General features: G+C 35.9%; 1 protein-coding gene across 3 annotated transcripts in view; it reads left to right on the top strand.

The window, feature by feature from the left end:
• The first annotated feature begins 336 nt into the window (after positions 1-336).
• The window catches only part of LOC149568367 (uncharacterized), a 56279-nt gene continuing 33691 nt past the window's right edge, over positions 337-22924 (top strand). For all 3 annotated transcript variants that reach the window (XR_016362549.1, XR_016362547.1, XM_089821307.1), the window contains exons 1-2: positions 337-481; positions 19711-19778. Coding sequence is in view for 1 of the 3 variants with exons in the window: in XM_089821307.1 (XP_089677433.1) it covers positions 367-481; positions 19711-19778 (183 nt within the window). In the remaining 2 variants the exon portion in view is untranslated. The remainder of the gene's footprint in view (positions 482-19710; positions 19779-22924) is intronic.

Genomic DNA, 22924 nt, shown 5'->3' with positions numbered 1-22924 from the left:
AATACAATTACTAATTCTTACAACTTTTTTCCCAATTATCTAATGATAAATGACAAATGACATATCTAACTATCAACCATTGCACAACCAAAAATACAACTAGTTTTTAAAAATTTTTTAATTAACGCCTTTTCCAAAAATATTTGTGGACAACTTGTTCATGTTCTTGTCTATTTAGATTCAATGGAACTACCAAAATTTAAAGGGGTCGTTTGGAGGGTTTTTTCGTTCATTAATGTTGCTTAAGAAGGCAAATTTAAATCTGCCTTCGGACAAATCTGGAAATTTACGGCACGAAAAGTTGAATAAAAGGGATTTATAGAAGTTCACGTCATCGTAGCCGAGGGGAGAGACAGCGTTTGATACATGGCTAAGGCGGGAACATCAGTGCTGCGGGATGATCACGATTCTTTGCCTCTCACGTTTGATGAGGTGGCCAGATATTTCTCTGTTCCGATCGCGGAGGCTGCAAACATACTCGGTATTCACTCCCCTTTCCTTTTCAATTTGGCTTGCTCATCTGGTAGGCGCCATAGTTACATTTAACCCAAAATTCATGGTTAACTTGTTTCCAAACCCCTCAAAAGCTAAATTAAACTCCTATCAAACCCTATTTATCTCTTCCTTGCTTTGCTTTTGTCGTGACCATAGATTTTTGCGACTTGGAAGTGCGATAAGAGTCATACAAGATTGTTTCGTGAGTGAAAGATTGAATCGGGCATTGCCTTGCAGAAGTAGCGGAATGGAGAAGGCGAAGCTGTTCAGATTGGCTTTACCGCTGAATTATGAGAATCCATCGACTCTTAGGCCATACACAAATTTAGAGTGCAAACCTCGCTAATTATCGAGAGAAATCTTTTTGGAGTAATTGCCTACACCAATATGGATTGCGAAGGCTTGAAATCTTTCTTACTAGTTATTTCAGTCCGCAGTAGAATAACTAGGTAGTGGCACTTCAATGTCCAGTCACTTAAAATATTTGATTGCGAACCTATGAGTAGTAACAAGTAATGGGCTGCAGTTACAGGGGACAATTCCATGTTATGTATTGCGAAAGGGAAAAGGTCAACTTTGTGGCTAATCTTTTTCTCCATAGTATACTGTTAATTAACTTGAGAACGAATCATCTAAGATTTCTGATATACTCTAGAGGTTCCTTCATTGTAGATATTGCTTGGATAATGATACGTGTTTTGTGACACTGTTGGTAAAAACTCTCAAAGTGAAGATTAAGAAAACCGTAAAATTGTGATGATAATGGCGCTGACTTTCAACATGTTTTAGACCAAATTTTTTTAGGGCTTCCTGAAATGTGCCAAGTGTTCACAATTTGTTTTACCGTTTGATTTGTCTGTATCGTGTCATTGGAGTTGTGCTCATTGTTATTTCAATTCCTCCAGTCAACCATATTATAAAGCTGTCCATTGGTGGAATTGTCATCCTTGTTGTTGCTTTCAATATTGCATTCCTTATCCTTTTGGTGTTCATCTCCACCAAACATGCCTACAAAAGAAAATAGATACAAGGTGGATTATAATCTTTTCATAAAATTTACAGTTCTAATGGGGATTAGAGAACCAAATATACACTTTTTCTTGGATATTTAAAAATCATTTTATCAAATAAAGGAGATTAAACCTCCTTTCACATGCATAACAGAATTCTTGTTTTAGTTGTACATCCACTCAAAGAATGGAAGGCTCATTAGCCTATTCAAAATTCACACGAAGTTACCTGTGAACAGAGGGAATAAGTGTGATGTAGGAGCATCAATATTATCAAAAAGAACTAAGCAGCAAGTGGCCTGCACAAACCTTGTGTACGAACAATAGTGTGGTCCAGTTGCAATAAAAGGCTTGAATTTTGTAAATAAGCAGAATCTTGCACAATGGAGCAGTTTGCAAGATATTGCAGTTAATTGGTCAGCAAAGCCTAGCACAACTACTGTTGCTTGTGCACACATGCATAGAGGAAACACGAGGATGTGGAGCTAGAATTGCTACTGAACTGTTGTTTCCACCAATCTTGCTAAAGCAGAAGTGTGCAGAGATTAATGAACTTCAGATCAACACTAGAAGACGTGATGTTGAGTCTCGATAAAATGCTCGCAGTACTTTGGTAAACTCTGAAGAGTGATAACCACAATGCCCTCTTCCTCCATCTTGCGACCAATGACAAGCAACTGATCACAGATTTCCTGAATCCTATTCAGGTGATCGTGGAGCGAGGTTCACTCATCCATGATAATAGAAAACAAAGTGTTTTTCAAGAAGAAAGCTCTACTTTTGTCAGAAGTCTCATGAAGACCTTTGAGATGTGCCCACATCTCGGCAACTGTCTTGCCAAAAGGAATCTGAGAGAGCTAATCATCGGCCACAGATATTTTGAGAAGCATCACCGCTTCTCGATTATTCAGATCCCTTGTATACTAATCAGTACTAGGACCGGTTGGATGCTTTGTAACACCCAGAACAATTTGATAGGTATTCTGATATTCAAAAATTGCTATGATCCGCTGCTTCCAAGTGCCATAATTTTGACGATTGAATTTTGAGTTGTTCTTGAGTAGAATGTTTGTCAGAGATGCCATGGCACGCTTTTTAATGAAAAACGTGAAAATCTGTGAAGACATGTTCTTCGAGACAAAAAAATGAAAGACTCAGAAAATTTGAAGGATAACCCAGAAGAGAGCTTAGAGGACCCAAAAAGAATATGTTGTCGGTTTCTAGATCCACTGACTTGAAAATTGAGGCACAAAAATCAAGGCACCCAAAAAAATGGACGACAACCCAGTTGAGCTCTCGAAAAACCCACTAAGAATCTAGAATAAAAAATTCCAAGCTCAAAAATTAGGGTTTTGAAGAAAACCCTAGTCAACAGCCATGAAAGGTCAAAGTTGCAGAAAAATGGAGTTTTCTTGGAGAAAATGGTTGATTTTTGTCATGGAGATGGACATCCTTGAAGAAACGTTGCTTGAGACGTCGGTTTAGACATCGAAAAAGGTGTTTACATGCCTGTTTTTGAAGAATAGATTGCAGAAAAATGTCTACAAAAAAAACGACGGTTGAATTAGCAAGAGCAACTTCAACAACAATAGCTACAAATGCGATTTTTAGCAGTTGTGGGTAGGAGAAAATGACCAAATGAGAAAAACGGCCTCCATGTTTGTGATGCTAAGATTTGTAGACATTTCCAACTCGCGGTTTTGCTCGTGCTTGGAGAAAAATGTGATTTTTAGATCCTCAAACCCTTGCCAAGAACTTGGTGAAGAATAGAGGAATTTCTTGAAGAAAAATGGAAACCCTAGAGGACATCATAAATAATTTTGAAAATTTTGGAGCATATAATTTCAAAAGAAATTATAAAATTTTCAATTTTTTTTTGAAGTGTTGGCTCTGATACCATATTATGAAGTAATTGGTAAAATACTTGCTTGTTATTAAAAGAGATCGAGAGGTGTATATATACAAAAGAATGGAATGATGTTTCTTTAGGAAACAATCATAAAGAATAGAAACATTCTATTCTAGCTAAAAGAAAGCTAAAAAAGCTACAACTAACTAAAGCTAACTAAATATTAGAAACATTCTAATATTTACAATAGATTACAAATAGATTACCATTAATTAATAATAGATGTTTATCTATTATCGTAATAAAAACTGGTTGAGAAAATAGAAAGAACATTAGTAATCCGAGAAGAATCCAACATAACTCGAACAAGACATAATTAATTGATTTGCGACCTAGGAAATGATCCACAATCATGTTTAGAATAGGTTCCCAACTTCGCATTAGCTAACTTGAAGAACTAAAGGCTTGTTGCAAGAAATGTTGCAGTTCTATAGATAGGCAACTAAAGAACAAACATAGAAAAAACATATTTTTGGTTGATGCAAGATTTGCCAAGCACCCAAAATGTTCTTGTATTAGGTATGAACACATTTTTTGAACACCATATGCTGTCCACTCACTCAACCTAATGCTGCAAAAAATTGGCAAGAAAGTTGAGTGGATCAAACAAATGTATGACGATGCCTAGGGGATCTAAATGTTCATCATGGACCACCATATTCAGACAATTCCCGAGATTAAAGCTCTTGAAGGTAAGTTAAATTATGTTTTTGACCTTAGTAAACTTTCTAAGTTCTATTTTAATTTATTATTGTTTTGATTCATAAGACTTGTTTTACATTTAATACTATTGTTTTGAGATGCCTTGTGAAGGTTAAAAAGGCATTATCTAGAATGGTAATCAATGTTGATTGGAACATATAGAGACACTCTAGTAATACAAGGGCAGTTAACCATTATGGCAATGATTCTGGATGACCCTTGGTGGGATTGTATTGAGTACCTCATGAGATTTCTAGAGCCTATATTGAGCATGATCCGATACACTGACATGGATAGGCCTTGGTTGGGTGAGTATGCGATGGCATTGACTCCATGACCGAGGATATGAAAAAAATTGTAAATGAGAAAAAAAACAAGAACTTGAAGAAACATTCTTTAAGGAACTATTGAAATGAGAGATGAAACAAAATGACATATCTCCTTGCCTTTGCATGGAGACCTAGGTAATATAGTCGGGTGGACCATAATGAAAGTAGCACTAGAGTTGCCCCAAATAGATATCTTGAAGTTGCTAATAGGTACAAGGTAGCCTTTTGTAGACTCTCTCCCGATCGTATATGACATACGTTGAGGTCCAAATTCATGAGTTTTACAAGCACCAATGATTGTATTCTTGATGCTCTTGAAGACAAGGGAGGTGTTGATGCTCATAATGATGCTACTTCCATGGAGAAATGTACCAACATCTACAACTCGCTGCCATCAAAGTTTTATCACAAGTAAGTTCTTATCTCTTTAGAGTCTAATTTCTAATTCTTGTTGATGAATATTGAACTTATATTAAATTTTTTTTATTCATAACTCTTAGCTCTTTAATTTCAAAAATTGAAAATCTTGATGTGTTGCTAGTTCATTTTCATTGGAGAGGAATTGGAGCACAAACTCTATCTTTCATTCAATAAAATGCAATAGACTATAGTCCATGAAGGCAAAGTACTTGGTCTATGTGCATTCAAACTTGAGGCCCCTAACACAGAAAGACAGTCCCTACCAATAAGGGGAGGCAAAGTAGTGGGGTGGTGAACCATATCGTGTGGAGTTGGATGATCTCATGGCTTGCCTTGGTGCACTTGGAGTTGATGATGATGATGAGCTGCCTAGTGATCATCCAACTTTAATGTTGACTTTATTATATTTGAATTGAAATTTTGACATGGTGTATTTTGGCATTTTGCTATGTTATTTGGACTAAAACATTGATATATATGGTGGTGTATTCTATGTTACATCACTATTAGCATAGTTGTGTATTATGAACTTATTTGCTGCAGTATATATGTTTATATTTTTATTCTTATATGTTTTTATCCCAACAAATCGAAAGCTAACCCAAACCCACCTTAAATAAAGTTTGTTCAAAATAGGCAAAGCCGAATCTGAATCTGAAGTGGGACTAGCAAGCATATATGTATACATTTTTTTTCTTATATGTTTTTATCCCAATGAATTGAAAGCTTACCCAAACCCACCCTAGATAAAATTTGTTCAAAATACACGAAGTCAAATCTGAATCTGAAATAGGGCTGGCAACTTAGCCTTTACAAATTATATTGATAACCAACAATAACAAGACTCTAACAGTAGAGGTAGAGGGGAGACACTCAAATTTATTCATGTGAGCAATATAGCTTCGATAAAATTTTATTATGAGAGCAATATATCAGAACAATAATGCATATCTAAAAGTAGACCACCAACGCACCAAATCGTGGAAACACAAAATGGATCTCAGAGTAAAAAAGAGTCATAACAAGGAATAAGTATTGGAGAGGGCTAAGTGATACTTGTAAACAAAGGACAACTAATGATTGTTATATCATAGACAATGACAATATAATAAGGACAAAACAACTAATGATTGTTATATCACACATGATGCCAATATAATAACTAAACTATGATGATAATACTTTGGAAACAAATTACAGGTAATGGTTTATTACAACATCTTGACTAACCAAAGAAAGGAGATTGCCGCAATCCATAATAATCATCTGCAAGAGTTTTTTGATTTGATTGTGTTGAATTTTTTTGCATCAACATTTTCAACCGGACTCTGTGATCCATCGTCAGGTTGAATATAAGAGAGCACAAAGAAAAAGTTCCATAGAAGCATTAATTTGCAAAATATCTTGATTGTACTTGATTAATCCTAAATGTAGGAGTTTGTCGATTTTTCCTTGAAAAAATCCTAATTCATGAAAAAATTGTTGACCAATTGTTGACATGATTTTCAGTGACCTTTTTTCATAGTTAAAGCTCATTAAAATCCCTAAAAAATGGTAAAAAACACAAAAAAATCATTGCAAAAGCTGACAAACCCTACAAAAACTCATGAAATCAATCAATCATTCAGAAATAGTGTTGATTCTTAAGACAAAAGTGAAGTTAGTGAGGAATCGACTTGGAAAAAAATTGTAATTTTGTCCTTTCAGTTTTCTTTCCAATCTCTATAAAACCCTAATCAGAGGAGCAATGGTGGTCATCGACAAAATTTGAAAGGGCCCCAATCATCCTAAATTGTTGGGGTCATGTGAAATAGTGTTGAAACAACTTATGAATTTGTTTTAAATCATGGTTTCAATATGACTTGAGCTCTTTGCATGCCTTTTACCATGATTTTTGGTAAGATCAACTATATAATTTATATCATACACTAAGTTCAAAATTATAATAATTATTATAGATTGCACTTTAATGGGGAAGCAATGAACCCCTATGTTACGTCCCAATTTTTGCCCTAAAATTTTTAAGCTAAATAGAGCTGTTGAACCAAAATAATTTTTCATCTTCAAGTGAAATTAGCCATTGTTTTATCATGGTAGCCGTTGTTTTGTTTATTCATGTTCATGTGAAATTGAAGCAGTTATCTTAAGCCGTTGCATCGATCTAATTACCATATGAAATTGAGTCAGTTAAATTTAGCCGTTGTGTTCATGTGAAATGAAGACAGTTTGTAGCCGTTGTACATTTATGATGAATCAATTAGTATTTATGATGAAATTTCCTAACAAAATTATCTAACAAATTATGAATCATGAATTGATGTTTTGGTGAGAATGTTGTTTTAAAGGTTGTAGGATGAAGACCGGAGAAAGAGGGGAAGCATTATGAAACGAGGTCATCGGAATGGCATGATCATAAGATCCAATCATCAGACATGACAGGTTTGACCTAAAAATCGCCTTGGCAAGTTATTTTGGACTTGACAACAAATTTCTTAGTGGAATCCGCATGAGCTAAAATTAAAGTAAAAAAAAATTTAAAAAAAAAAAAAAAAAAAAAAAAAAAAAACATATATATATATATATATATAAACAAAATTCTTACCTTAATTTAATTTATCAAATAATAATATCACCTTACATTATTTTACTCTCTTAATTAAAATCATAAATATATAAACACAAGATGACACTTTTACATTAAAAATTATAATTCAATAATGCCACCTTGGGTACATATTTTTAACCTTAATAAAGACAATAAAATAATATGAAATAATATTATTAAATTGATCCTTCATCTTTCCACCTCTTTTCATTTTTATTTTTCCTCTTCCCGTATTCTTTCTTTTCAAATTCTGGAAGTTGAAATGAGTCTTGTAACGACAGGGAGCCGTAAGGTCAGATTTGATTTAATAGATACACTGGCCTTGTCATCTTTCGGGCACAATGAATATCCGTTTGCCTTTCATTCTGAAAAACATTACCACCCTGCTCTGCCACAGAATCCAAAACACCATTATACTTTCGTCTTTGCATTGCTAGTTGATGTCTGTACTTGCGGAAATCTGAAGGGAGCAACCGAGTATAGAAATATTTAACCCGACTGTGTAGCCGTGGGTCAAGTAAGGACATGTTGAGTTTTACTTTACATATTTCATTTACAGATTTTGTTCTTTGTGAGTCGTGTTTTGGTTCAAGCCTTATGCAATACTTTAGACTGTAACTATCATGTTGCTTATTTTATATTTTGAATTCTTGTAAATGTCTCATAGCCTACATTCATGATTTCCTATTGAACAGTAGGGTGATTAATAAAGGAAGCCGACTGTGACAGAATTAAAGCTTGATTGCTTTTTTCTTTCTCAAAGTAATACCATACACCATCACTTGTAATTTTCTTTTGATAATTTCATCATCAAATCATGTTAAACTTTGCATTTTTCTTGAAAGGATATATTCCAGACAAATATGTTTAACATTATAAAAATAATGTTCAAATTCTGAATATCTTAGGTTGTAGAGCCAGAATCTTATGAAAAGATACAAGATATAATGGTTCAGGCACCGAGGATACACCGGTCTGATGACCTGTTGATGGTGAGAGGTGTGGATGAACTTGATTAAAAAAAAGAATGATATCAGTAATTGAAAATGCATAAATTAATCTAATGCATATAGCTCATGCAATTCCACTTTGATAATTAGTTGTCAAGCTGAGTGGTGGAGATTGGGTTATAAAACCCACCTCTGAAATCCCTGGCTAGGGCGATAATAGGTAGACTTGCCACAACAAATCGATCGCGTTGTTGTCCTGATGCTTCAGTTATTCAATCAAATAGCTATTGGGACCTCAACCCACCTGAGTACTCCGATGACTGGATCAATGAACATCCCAAGCCCGACCTCAGGATAGGGAGGACCGTTCTATTAAATTAGAACCTGTGAGGATAAGTAAAAAGGTCTGTGGTTGGGAGGTTAAGCCTATGATAATGCTTCTCCTCTCACCAAAGTTAGAGCTTGGACAACCAATTGGAAAAGTCTCTCAAGTAAATCAGTACATTTCTTTTTCTTTTAAGTTAGTATTCTTTCCTTTTTCAGCTGAAAGATTCTTCTTGGAAAAAGATAGTTGTTATCATAAAAATCTAGTTAGTTATTCGTAGCATGTTAATTGCATCTTTTCATTCCAGCATTTTAGTCTAGAATTAAATTTTTCAACATTTAGTTTGGAATCAATTTCAGTAATTCGATTAGATTTAATTTTAGTATTTAGTCTAGATTTAATCTCAGCAATTAGTCTAGATTTAATTTCAGCTGATTATGTAATTTGATCGAATATGAAATGAAATGTAAACTTAATAATCTATTTTTGAAATGAGAAAAAAGAAATACAAAACGGTTAGTTGAATGTTGAAAGTAGTTGTAGAAAATCCAGCTGTTACACCCTATAGTTTATATTTAATATTATAAAGTAGTTTGAAAATTTTAATTGTTATTGGCTATAATTATATATTAATAGCATAGAAGCAAAAAATGGCAAAAAATACGATTATATATGACTAGTCAAGAGTCAACATGTGCAATGATTTTGACAAGGGCACAACCCAAGACAAAATGAACCCAAGGAAAGGAGAATTTCATTATTAGAAATGATATGCTATTACATTTAGTACAACAAAAATAGACTCAACTACGTGCCCTATGGGCTTACAATGTTATCAGGTTCTGGAGAAAAACCCTTCTCATAGTACCTTCTCCCAAACTCCCACAAAAATTGCCTTTATAATACAAGAAATGACCTTAAGTAACCTGAATTAGGTGTAGGGTTAGGAATACATTTTAGAATATGCCATTTGGTATCCACCGCCAAAGTGGAAGGTTTTAGAAGATACATCAGAAGTCAGTGCAAAATTAGAAGAATCCAAAAATGGTAGTCTAACTTTCGGGAGGCATAACTTTTGATTCGGGACTCCGATTGATGAATTGTTTACATTTTCAAAAAGCTCTCGAAGTGCTTTATAGCCTATGGTCTAGCTTCGCTCGTCCCCCATTTTTTGGGCTTGTACAAGGCCATTTAGTGCCTCAGATCTGACTTTAAAGTGTTCTTAGGGGGTCTCTAGGCAACTTAAAACTGCAATAACTTTCAAACCGTAAAGCCTTTTGACCCGACTCTTTTTCTGGAATGCTTTAAATTAAAAGTAAAATCATCTCTCCAACTTCCACCATCTAACTCATCATAATTATGGCTCAATTACAAAATAACTTATTTTCTATGCTGGCACATTTCCTGAGGTGCTCAAAAACACCAACCCAGAAAACCAATAGTGGAACTATGAGAGTTGGAATCTCTATTTGGCCCAAATGGGTATTTAGAAATACAAACACATTAAACAAATTCTAACACTAAGAACATTTTTGGGTGATACAGGATTGCCCTTACACCATTGGATGTTCCTGTATTAGACACCCAGGGTATATTGAAAAGTGACCCTGTCACTTTATAGTAGGTAGAGGAAAACCCAAATGGGAAACCTCTGTCTTGGATAACCAGGTCGAATCTTCCAAGGGTCGTCCCTTCCACTTCACCAAGTACTCCTCATACTGCATGTTTCTGGTGCTCCTGCCTACACGACTATTCAGAATTTCTTCAATCTCCTCATTCGTAGAAGTAGGAATGGGGCATGGATTCGGTATCAACTCCTCTTCTGCACCATCTTCATAATATTTTGTTAAGTCTGCAATATTGAAAACAAGGGAAATATGGATCCCATCTGGCAACTCCACTTCATATGCATTTCTAGAATCACGTTTCTTCAAAATCTTCCAGGGACCAAATTTTTTCGTCTTTAGCTTGTTGTAGGTGCCCATTGGAAATCGTTCCTTCCTCAAGTACACCATAACCAAATCCCCAACTTGTAACTCCTTATGTCTCCTTTTTTGATCTGCGCTAGCCTTATACTACAGGTTCATCTTGGTAATATGTGCACGCACCTCCTCATGTAGGTTCTTGACATGTTCAACAAAGTCTTCTGCCTCAAGACTAGTCCTCTCTCCTTGCTCCATCTTCCTCAACTTTGGCGTAGTCCTTGGACTACTCCCATACACAATTTGGAATGGTGATCTACTAGTACTCCTATTGACAGAATTATTGTAAGAAAATTCTGCTTGTGGTAGAATCAAATCCCATCCCGTGGGCTTATCTCCTACTTAACACCTCAGCAAATTGCCCAGACTTATATTTACCACTTCTGTTTGTCCATCAGTCTGCGGATGATGTGTAGAACAAAACTTCAATTCTGCCTTCAACTGCTTCCACAAAGTCCTCCAGAAATGCTCAACAAATTTAGTTTCTTTGTCAGAAACAATACTTTTTGGGAGACCATGTAGTCTCACCACCTCTCTAAAAAACAAATTTGCAATATGCACTGCATCATGAGTCTTGTGGCATGGAATGAAATGCACCCTCTTGGAGAACCTATCAACTACCACAAATACTCCAAGTCATTACCCCTTTGTGTCCTTGGCAACCCAAGAACAAAATCCATAATGATGTCCTCCTAGGGCTTTAATGTTATAGGCAGTGGCTGATAGAGTCTAGTATTCTGATTGACTCCTTTGGCTGTCTGACATACTTGACAACTCTGCACAAACTTCTTCACATTCTGAGACAATTGAGGCCAAAAATAATGTTCACTAACAATGACAATGGTCTTATCTCGACCAAAGTGTCCTGCTATCCCTCCATTATGTTTATCCTTGATCAAGTTCTCCCTCATGGAACTCCTTGAAATACATAGTTGACTACCTTTGAACAACATACAATCTTAGATCATGTAATCCAAGCACCTGGTCCTATCTAGAGTAAAAAGTTCTTTACAAGCCTTCCAAGCCTCTGCAAAGTCAACATCCTCAGGGTACAGATTCTTGAGTTCATCAAACCCAACCACTTCAACTTGCATTTTTGTCAGCAACAATTGTCTCCTACTTAATGCATCTGCAACCCTATTAGATCTTCCACTTCTATGTTTCAATACAAATGTATAGCTCAGCAAAAACTCTACCCATTTCAAATATTTCTGATTCAATTTATCATAGCTATTTAGGTACTGCAATGCCTGATGATCAGTATACGAGACAAATTCTTTTGGCAACAAATAATGACTCCATTTCTTTAAGGCTTGAACTATTGCATAGAACTCATGATATAAACATAATACTTCTCTGCATCATTCGATTTTTCGCTAAAATAGGCAATAGGCTTACCTTCTTGGCTCAACACAGCCCCGATAACACTACCACTAGCATCACAATCCACCTGGAACACTTTGTTAAAATCAGGAAGTGCCAATACAGGTTGTTCTATCACCTTCTTCAACAACTCAAAACTCCTTGTAGCTCCTATAGTCCACTTGAACTCTTTTCTATCCCCTCTTATTGTTTTAGTTAGAGGTGCACATAGACTACTGAAATTCCTAATGAGCTTCTGGTAAAAACTAAAACCATGTAATGACCTTGGAGGAGGCCATTCTAGGATGAAATTCACCTTCTTTGGGTCCATTTTGAGAACTTCAACGGATACAATAAACCCTAAATAGACTAACTCCTTTTTGACAAAGCTACACTTCTTCAAATTAATCAACAACTTCTCTTCTCTCAACCTCTCAAGGACACTACGAATGTGCAACAAATGTTCATCTAGAGACTTACTAAAAATCAAAATATCATCCAAATAGACAATAACAAATTTTTCCAAAGATTTCTTTAGTACCTCATTCATAAGTTGCATGAAGGTGCTCGGTGCATTGGTCAGTCCAAAGGGCGTGACTAACCACTCACATAGACCCTCCTTGGTCTTGAATGCAGTCTTCCACTCATCTCCCTCTCTTATCCGTATCTGGTGATAAACACTCTTGAGATCTATCTTTGTGAAGTACTGAGACCCACTCAAGCAGTCCATAAGATCATCCATCCTTGGGAAAGGAAACTAGTACTTGATGGTTATCTTGTTTATAGCCCGAGAGTCTGTACACATCCTCCACTCTCCATCCTTCTTTGGTGCTAGTACTGCAGGTACTGCACATGGACTTAGGCTCTCTCGAATCAGACCTATCTTGAACAGCTCCTGAACTTGTATGTTCAACTCCTCAGTCTCAGTAGGAGTCATCCTATGAGTAGCCTTGTTAGGCAAACTAGCTCTAGGGACTAAATCTATTTGATGACTGATTTGCTTTACAGATAGCAACCCTTCTGGGACATTATCAGATATGATATCTCCATACTCACTTAATAGACCCAAAATTTCAATTGGAACTTCACTACTACCTTCCTTATCCTTTCTAGAACTTAAAGCATAACACATATGCTGATGTTTCATGCCATCCATAAATTTTTTTCCCCAACAAGACATACCCTAGCAGTACTGCATACTTTTTGACCCTCCTTTATCAAGGGCTTCAACTTGTGACGAATTCCATCCTTCGTCAGAGAATAGGTGTTTGCACGACCATCATTTATAACACGCCTATCATACTGCTAGGACCTTTCCAACAACAAATGACATACATCCATTGGGATGATGTCACAGAGAACCTCGTCATGGTAACTCCCAATCTTGAACTTTACCAAACATTGTTCACTAACTAGGACCTTGTGATCATCTTGCACCTAGGCAATTCGATATGGATGGGGGCGTTTCTCCCTCTTGAGCTTTAGCTTTGAGACCATCTCCTCTGACACCAAGTTGTCAGTGCTCCCAGCTTCAATAATCAAATCACAACGTTTACCCTCACACTTGCACTTCGTACGATATAGACTCCTCCTTTGTCTAGGTTCAGTCTAATCGCTAAGAAAGACCCTTTCGTTAACCAAAACCTCCCCTCTTTTTGCATCCTTTGAATGTGATGACTTAGCATGATCATCCACATGAGCAACCCTTGCTTGACCATCAATTGTCCTATCTGTCCTTCCTTGGTGTTGAGGGCACTCATAGGCACGATGGCCTTCTTCGTTGCATTGAAAACATGTACCACGAAACCCTCCTCTTCCCGAACCTTTCCCACGTCCTCTACCTATTCCTCTTTGGTCTCCAAAGTTTTGATCATGGGAGCAGTTGAAACCCTCAGTCCTTTGGTTTCAGCTGGTACCCACATCTCCATTTTTCTTCTAGTCCTCATTTCAGCCTCCAAAAGACCTACCACCACCCCTTCCTACTTGACTGCGCCCTCTTTGCCTTCTATCAAACTTTTGGTTTAGCTTCTCCTCAACTCGCAAGGCAAACTGGTATGCCTCTTTAATGCTGGTCATTCTAACCAGCATTCGTGCCGGATTCTCCTGGGTCCGCATGGATTCGTGCCGGGTTCTCTTGGGTTCGCGTGCATTCGTGCCGGATTCTCTCGGGTTTGTGTGGATTCGTGCTAGATTCTCCCAGGTCCGTGTGGATTTGTGGCAGATTCGTACAGGGTGTAGATTTGACCATATGGGTTTGTCAAGATTCATGGACCTCAAATCGAGATAAATCCACAGTGTTAAATCCAGATCTTCTATAGATTTGATGCAAACCGGTTTGTGAATCCGGACCCAATACAAACTCAGATCCGGTTTAGGGCTTAGATGCACAAATTCGGCAACTAAGTTTTATATACATTATTGGATGTAGTCAAATTGTGAATGAGGCATATTGCTTGATTGTTAAGAGTCAACAATCACTGGTTAGATTGACCTTTTTATTTTGAGTTTTGAGCTTTTAATAAAGGAATCTCTTCTGGTGTCGTTGGGTTTTTACCTCGAGTTGGAGGGCTTTTTGAGTATATCTGTGGTGTATTTGTGTTCTTACTTTAGTTGTGATCTATTATATTATTCTAGTTCTTAAAATTTAATGTGGTATCAAAATAGTCTATTGAAGATCCAAAATTAGAATAGGAAAATTGGGAACTTGAGAGGTGCAAGAAATGAGGGATCCTTATGAGAATGTATAGCTAAAGAGTCTTGGAGGGTAGAATTTATGAAGAAATTTCAATTTTTTTGACAACGGGGAGTATGTCGTCATGCTCATCTATGCTTACATGGTTGGCATTCATGTTTAAGAGGATAACAAATCTGTTGGTGTACGTATTTTCACCCTCTGTCCACACCTATAATTTTGTGATGGTGAAAGATCTATTGATGCATTGAAAGGAAATTTAAGCAAAAAAGAGATAAGTATTTTGCATGGTTACCGGGAGACCCGTCTCCCCCCTAAAAGTCGCGTCTCGAAGACTTTTTGCGTCTCCAGAGACCTCAAAAAAGGTTAAAGACTTCATGATGAAGTCTCCTGAAGTCTCCTCGTCTCCTAATTCAAAAAGTGAAGTCTCCCCGAAGTCTCTTGATAAAATATAAATGTAAAATATAATATTAAATAATTTTATATATTTTAGCCCTCATTTTAATGTTTTTAATGCAAAAATTAAGACCATTGACAATTTAAATGATTAAATCATTTAAAATATTTTATTTAATAAATTAATAACTTTAAAAACATTAGAAACACTTTAAAAAAGTTATTTTTATTCAACAATTTAAATGATTAAATCATTTAAAATATTTTTGGAAAGTAATGATTTTTTGGAGAGCATGATAGCTGAAGACCTTGAGATGGATGATCACAACCTTGTGGAGTAGATGATAGTACCATCGACATACTAATACTAGATATATTTCTGTTTTTTGTTATTGTACAGAGTGTTCATTTTTGTTTGCATATCGGCAATTCAGCATCAAACTATACTTTTTTGAAATTTAAAATTTGAATATGTAATGATAATCTCAGCGATTCTCAATCTGATATGATGTTGATCATATGCAATATTTGAAAAACAAATATGTCTATGAGATACAATATTGTGATCATGTGAGTTTTGAAATCTTTGACTCTATGAGTGTATTTTAATTTTTAATGTGACATTACTTTTATTATTTACTTTAGTCTTATAGTATTCCTATTTTCAAATTTTGTATTTACTTCTAGTATTAGACTCTTTAAACTATTAAAAAAAAATCTGCCATCTCCAAGTACCCCTGTCTCCTATTTGAAAAATTGCCGTACCAATACCAGTACCGGAGACCTTGAAGTCTCCCCGTCTCTCGGTGACCTTGGTATTTTGTACTTTAAATAATGTTTATAAATCTTTTATGTAATTCTTCTTTAGTATGGTAATTTATGTTTTCTTTTGACATTGATCTCTAAATTTCTCTTCTAGGCAGCTTGTTTCTATGAATTATTATTAATCTCTTTTGATTGCAAGATGGATCAAGGAGCTAAAGTATGATGGATTAGTTATCCAAAATCATATGAGGAAGAGTTTAAACATCTAGTTAGAGTAGTGGTCATTCATGAACATTGAAGACTTAGCCCATAGTCATGAGTCTAAGTTGATAAGGTTGGATCAGCCTTGGATGAAGAGTTTTGCTTCAGCAAGGAAGTTGAGAAAGATGAAGATACTAAACAATATAATCCCTATTATTGTAATCAGCTACTTCTGAGAGGAGGATAGGACAATTAGAGGGAGCTTGAGCAACAGAGGAAGAGTGCCAAATTCTTTTGCTGAGGATTAACAAGCTCGTGTAGTAGTGTGATTGCTAAAGCTCCTTCTTTGGTCAACATTGGAATTAACTCTATTTGATACGATAATCAAACTAATAAGAATGCTGCCCTTGCTAAGAGGGGAGTCTGACTATCCATAAGAGGCACCCTTGGACAAAGAGGTCAAAAGGTTGATATCAAATTCAGAGGGAGTTAAAAGGTTGATATCTATCTTAGAGAGAGCCACGTCATCATGACAAATGATTAATGAGTCTATCTTCATGAGGGAGAAGTTCGAGGTGCAATCCCTTGTTAATCTTGTTAATGAGTTCTTCTTTATGAGGGAGAAGTTCGAGTTCCAATCCCTTCTTAATGAGTTCTTCGTGAGGAAGAAGTTTGAGGTGCAATTCCTTGCTAATGAGCTCTCCACGATGAAGATGATTGAGGTGCAATCCCTTGTTAGTGCATTCTTCTTTGCGAAAGAAGTTTGTGGTGCAAGCCCTTGTTAAAACATTATTTTTGCTAAAGAAGTTTGAGGTGCAAGTTCTCGTTAATGCATTCTTCTCTGCGAGAGAAGTTTGATGTGAAAGCCCTTGTTCCACCCTCTATGACTAGACATGGTGGATGTTGTGTGAGACTCTATGACTTAGCTCTTGTATTATTTACCATCTAGAGTTGCGATGGTGAACGTAATGTTGAAATGATGAAGACACGTTGAGAGAATCCGTGATAAATTTTTGTTGTTGACACATATGGGTGTAGCCATTGTGTATGTCATGTTGAGTGACTCCAGGACATGGCATATGCAAATAATTTATCCTTTGCTAAGAGAGAGTGTTAATGTTTTATAGCTGTAGGACAAATCCTTATTACTTGCGATAGTTGAATTTTGTTATCTCTGCTGTATTGAAGTTTGATGGCTTCAATCTCTGTTTGCAAAGATTCCTTGCTGGTCTATTCTTTCATTACTCTGCACCTGCAAAGATCGTTCTTATTACTTCTGATATTCACGATGTCTCAGTAGTCAGTTTCATGTTCTTTGTTTTGGAGTTGTAATACTGTCTCCAACTCATTTGCCAATGTGTATTTGCCTTTGTGTCTCCTTCATTTTGTACGTCCTCATTTGATGCTTCAATTGTGTTGAAGGTGAATTGTCATAGTTATGTAACTGTCACCGTCTACGATTAATGGAGATTGAAGAGCAAGTGTTGCCAGATTTAAAATCTGTTTTGCAGTTTTTCGCTGTTTTAAGTTTACTCCCAAGTTAAGAGCAACTTGTATGCTTGATGGTGATTCTAGGAGGCATGTCTGTGTAGTGATTCTTGGAAAATCTATGTCATATTTTGGATTAGTCATTCCCCTGATTATTGTGCGAGACTCCGAGCATCATTAGTTACATTTTGATCACGTGAATAATTTGGAACAAACAAGGAACTGTCGTCCATTGCTTATAATGCTGGTTGTGATGTCTCTTTAGTGGTCTGCTGTTTTTGTCTTGTTGGGCCATGTTGTGTATCCACAATGCTTAGAGAGTGTAGGACACTACTAAAGGAGGAGAATGACATTATTGCGTTTGTGAGATAACTATTATCAAGCACTTCTGAAGCTACATAATTCTTCTGTATATGATTTGAGGCATCTTTCCACTAAGATGACACCTTGGTCATTCTATCTTTGCCACATTGTGCAACCATGTGCCCTGTTTGGAAGCAACTCTTGCATCAAAAGGGAACACCTTCATAGTCCAAAGATTGAACTTAACAACCTTTCCAGGTTTTAATAAAAATATCAATAGAAAGTCCATCGAAAACATCCATTTCAACTAGAATATGAGAAAAGGTAGAGTGTAGTAGATTTGACGATTCCTTATCTACCATCAGATAATCCCCTAATGTGTTCCAACTGCTTCTAATAGAGAGTCAAAGGGGAAGATTAGGGAGCCTTACCTATAATGAAACCTTGTTGAAAGTTTTAGTAGCTGGACAAAATTTAGGATGCTAGGGTTTCGACACTAGAGAGTACTCCTCCCAACTCAAAAAATGCTCACACAATACTTTATTTCTGTTTTGAGAATGTTCAAAGACAACAATAAAAGACCCTTTTTCTATGGGGTATATTTGCATAAACCCATTGATGATGGGCTCCTAGTTATCATATCTATCAATGATGGGCTCCCAGTTGTCAGAAATCTAGGAATGGATATCATGTGAGCTTGGCCAAAGTCCTCGAAAACGCTCAATCACACCTAGCGTAGAAAAAACAAAGACATTATATGCTACTTCCTCCTTTGCCTCTGGATCTAGATCCACTACTATAGTCTTGGGTGAAGGGATTTAAGTATTTCGCAAACAAACCCCAACCCAATTCTGAAAGGTTTGGTTTTGAAACCCTTGTCTCTAAGACGAATTTGATTCCAAAGCCCTTGTCTTTTCACTTTGCCTAGGCTCAATGCCACTTGTGCAACGACCACCAACATTACTTCTTACATCGTTGTCAGAGATTGACATCACCTTATTTGCCCGAGATGCCAACACCTTCTGTTGTGATTGCATCTGTTTAGCTCCCGACCCTTTGCAAATCATGGGCTTTGTTGAGGATTCTACATCCAAAAATCTCCCTAAATCATTACCCTTCAAACGGGTCGCCAAGTTGTCATTTTCTCCCATGTGGGATGCCAAAAAAGCCTTTGAAGCCTTACCACCATGTCCGTGCATAACAAAGACGAAGCCAGAGTGACCATTGCTAGGAAGGGAAGCAAAACACACCTTGGAACTAATAGGGACTGTGGAAACCCTAATTGCAACGACAAAAGTTTTCAAACTACTCTGCAACGTCATGTTCTTAAATTTTTTGAAACATTGCTAATATATATAATTTGATGATGTTAGGTATATCAATCGGTGTTGTTTACATATAGACTACCTTATATGTTTAGTTTTTTAACCTTCCACTAATTTTTTGATTTCTGTACAGGAGTATATCTAGGATGCTAATAGTTCTAATTATTTACATGCATATTCTATAAGACAATTTTTAACAATCAACGATAACTTGTGTTATAATATTTTCTTCATTTAATTAGTTAACATATTGTATTTTTGTATGGATGCAAAGCTTCTTTGTGATTTCACTTTACTGCTAATTTCATCCTAGATGCTTTCATGTCATTGCGTTAGTTGTTTAGTATAGCTCACACATATTTTATATCTTTGACGTTTTCAATAATTTATGCCTTGATTAGATATGATTTTTCAAAATTCTGGAATTAATTTGTCAGTTTATGCAATGCAGGTGTTTGTAGTAGTGTTTTGAAGAAGATATGTCGTGATAATGGTGTCCCAAGGTGGCCATACCGTAAGGTAAATTCTCTGAAGCAACACTCCCCTCCTTAAAATGAGATAGCATTTCTTTATATCCAATGAATTGAAATTTTCTGCCCTCCATTGCCCCCAATATTTTTTCCCTCCTGATATCTAAATACTGTTATAGTATGTATAGAAATGGAAAGTATAGTAAATGTAATTTTGAGTTTGTGTTGATATGGATTGTTTTATATCAGGATTCCTGAATCCCATGATATTTTCTTTTGAATTTCTATTGGATAGTTGGTAATAAATTGCAAATTTATGAATATCTCTTCCTCACTTTAATATAACATGAAGTGCATTGATGGGCTCATATATTGACATTGGCTTTTGAATAATACATTAACATTCTAATTCAATAGAGTGATTGGGCAGATGGACCTATACAAGCCACTTTGATATACGAAATTTAGTGTACATTTATGTTGTTAAATACTTTAAATAGTACATGACACAAATTTTTAGATTGTTTTCAAAAGGGAATCATGAATCATATTTGTCATATAAATTGTTTACCAAGAGGACACTAATGATAAACTGGGGTATCATAGCAGCCACTCTTTGCTCAAGTTCGAAATATACCATTATATTATGCATTTTAATTTTTAACCATTGAGCCTTTGTTGCCAAGCCTTTGCCACTAAACATCTGCTAGTGAATGCTCATTAGATACTTCCTTTTATTTGATTCTATTCAATACATAGAATTGTGTCTTGATTTCTGTTTGGTATCATAGCAGCCACTCTTTGCTCAAGTTCGAAATATACCATTATATTATGCATTTTAATTTTTAACCATTGAGCCTTTGTTGCCAAGCCTTTGCCACTAAACATCTGTTAGTGAATGCTCATTAGATACTTCCTTTTATTTGATTCTATTAAATACATAGAATTGTGTCTTGATTTCTGTTTGTAGACTAAATTACCGGCTCGGGATAGATGTTCAAAACTTCAAATCATGCGTTCGGGCAGAATTTATTTTGGGGTTGGGTTCATTGATACAAGAACATATAAAAATCAGAAAGATAACATATTTCCAGCAGCAAGTATGAAATACATCACCATACTTACAGTCAAATAACATAACAAAATAGGCCACCATATCAACAGTCAAATATTAGTCAGACTTGACTGTTATGATATATTAGAGTTAAAAAGTAATAATGTCAAGTGTCAACAATCAGCTGTCATGGATCAAATGTCATATGGGTCATCATTGATCAAATATCATCATTCTCCAAATAAGATGATACATATTGTGGTAAATTAGAACCACAAATAGTGCCACTGACAGTGGCACTACCAACAGCTTTAGCACTGCCACCAGAACCCTCATGCTTACTAGGTGGGTCATAGTCATCAACTTCAAGTGCAACAAAGTGGGAAATGGAAGCTTTTGTGACAATGCGCTTTGGCCCAATATTGCACTTTTTTTTCTCCCCTTCTTTGTAGACACTTTTATTGTGTGAGGAGCCACAAGTTTGAATGCACAACCAAGTTCTCTGCATTTTCTAAGTATAGTCTATTGCGCTTTTGAGCCGATGGAGTATGTGCTCCAATTCCTCTTAGACACAAATGAACTGACAAATTATCAAGAAAATTTAGAGAGTTAAGAGTTACAAAATTTAAAAAAATTTAATGAGAAAATTAAAATATAAATAAAACTTTTAATAAATTTTTGATTTCAAGAGGTTGTAGGTGCTTGTATGATTCTCCATGAAAGTATTGCCAACTATGAGAATCAACCTTATCCTTGTCCAAAAGAGCATCAAGATCACAATTGTTAGAGCATCCAAAACCCATGAACTCGGCCGTCATTGCATCCTACATGTCATAATCACCAATGAGTCTATGAAGTGTTGCTTTATACCCTTGAGCAACCTAGCCATCTCTATATGTGCAACTCTTGTGGTAACACTATGGAGCTGAGAACTATAATGTTTGAGTCTCAATGCAAAGGTAAGAAGATGCAACAAGTTGGTCATGTAGTTCCTTGTAGAAATTTTCTTCAAGATCTTGCTCATTTGCATTTATGATGACTTTCATCTTCTCAATCATTGAGTCAATGCCATCATGACCTCACCCAAGCAAGGTGTATCCATTTTAGTATAATAGATCATGACCAATACGGGCTCAGTGAAATTGAGGAGGTACTTAGCATGATCCAACTAAATGTAATCTAGGATCATTTTCGAAACTTTTCTGCCCTTGTAATGCTAGACTGCCTCCATGTGGACCAACTTGAGCTGATTATAATGTTAGTGCCTCGTGAACCTTCAAAAGTCATCTCAACACAATTGTGGTGGAGGCAAACAAGGTCTCAACAACCTATATCAAAATAAACTAAAATTTAATTACAAAAATCAAAATTAAAAAATTTACTAATGTAAATTATATTTATTAAAATTCCTTAACAATTTCGATTTTGGGAATGTTCTAAATATGCCTTGTGACATTTGGTGGTTGGTGACAAACATATGGATCTCTTCGGCCTTAGCATACATTTGTTTAATCCAATCAATTTTTGTGCCATTTTTTTTGCATCAGATTTAGGGAGTAGACAACATTAGGTGTCCAAAAAATGTCTAAATAACACTCCTCAACCAATAACCAACAGCCCTATAGTTTTTTGCATTTTCTTTTAATACTTGCACAACACTTTGAGGGCTCACTTCCTCAATAGCTTGACAAAGAATGTTAAATAAATGCACCACATACATTGCTCTCAAAAACATTGCCCATTTAGGAGGCATTGTAAACATTGATTAATGTTTTGTATCTTTCCACCCATTAGATATGATGGACACCCTTTTTTTGACCCTTGAATCCTTTATGGACTTCAAGGAGTCATCTACATATTTCATCTTTGAGTTAGCAAGGTAGTAGACATCTCATTAATTGGAGCCCTTTGGAGCCTCGTCAATTGATCTCATCATTTTTTGCCAATATGGTGAGTGAACAACATTGAATGCCAATTCATTTGCATAGACTTATTAGCTATGCCTTGATCAATAATCTCTCCAGATCCATTGTAATATGCCATTTCCAATATTCCCTTCGATCTTTTATATGTAAAAGTCATAAGTTGTTCTTTAAGTATGAACAAAACTGGATGGCCCTTTGTAGGTTGAAGATGAAAAG

This window comes from Cupressus sempervirens, chromosome 3 (genome assembly GCF_028749045.1).
Source record: "Cupressus sempervirens isolate cs-2001-9-10 chromosome 3, ASM2874904v1, whole genome shotgun sequence".
NCBI classification, from domain to species: Eukaryota; Viridiplantae; Streptophyta; class Pinopsida; order Cupressales; family Cupressaceae; genus Cupressus; species Cupressus sempervirens.
Note: the sequence above shows the minus strand (reverse complement) of the source record. Positions and strands in the feature narration are given on the sequence as shown.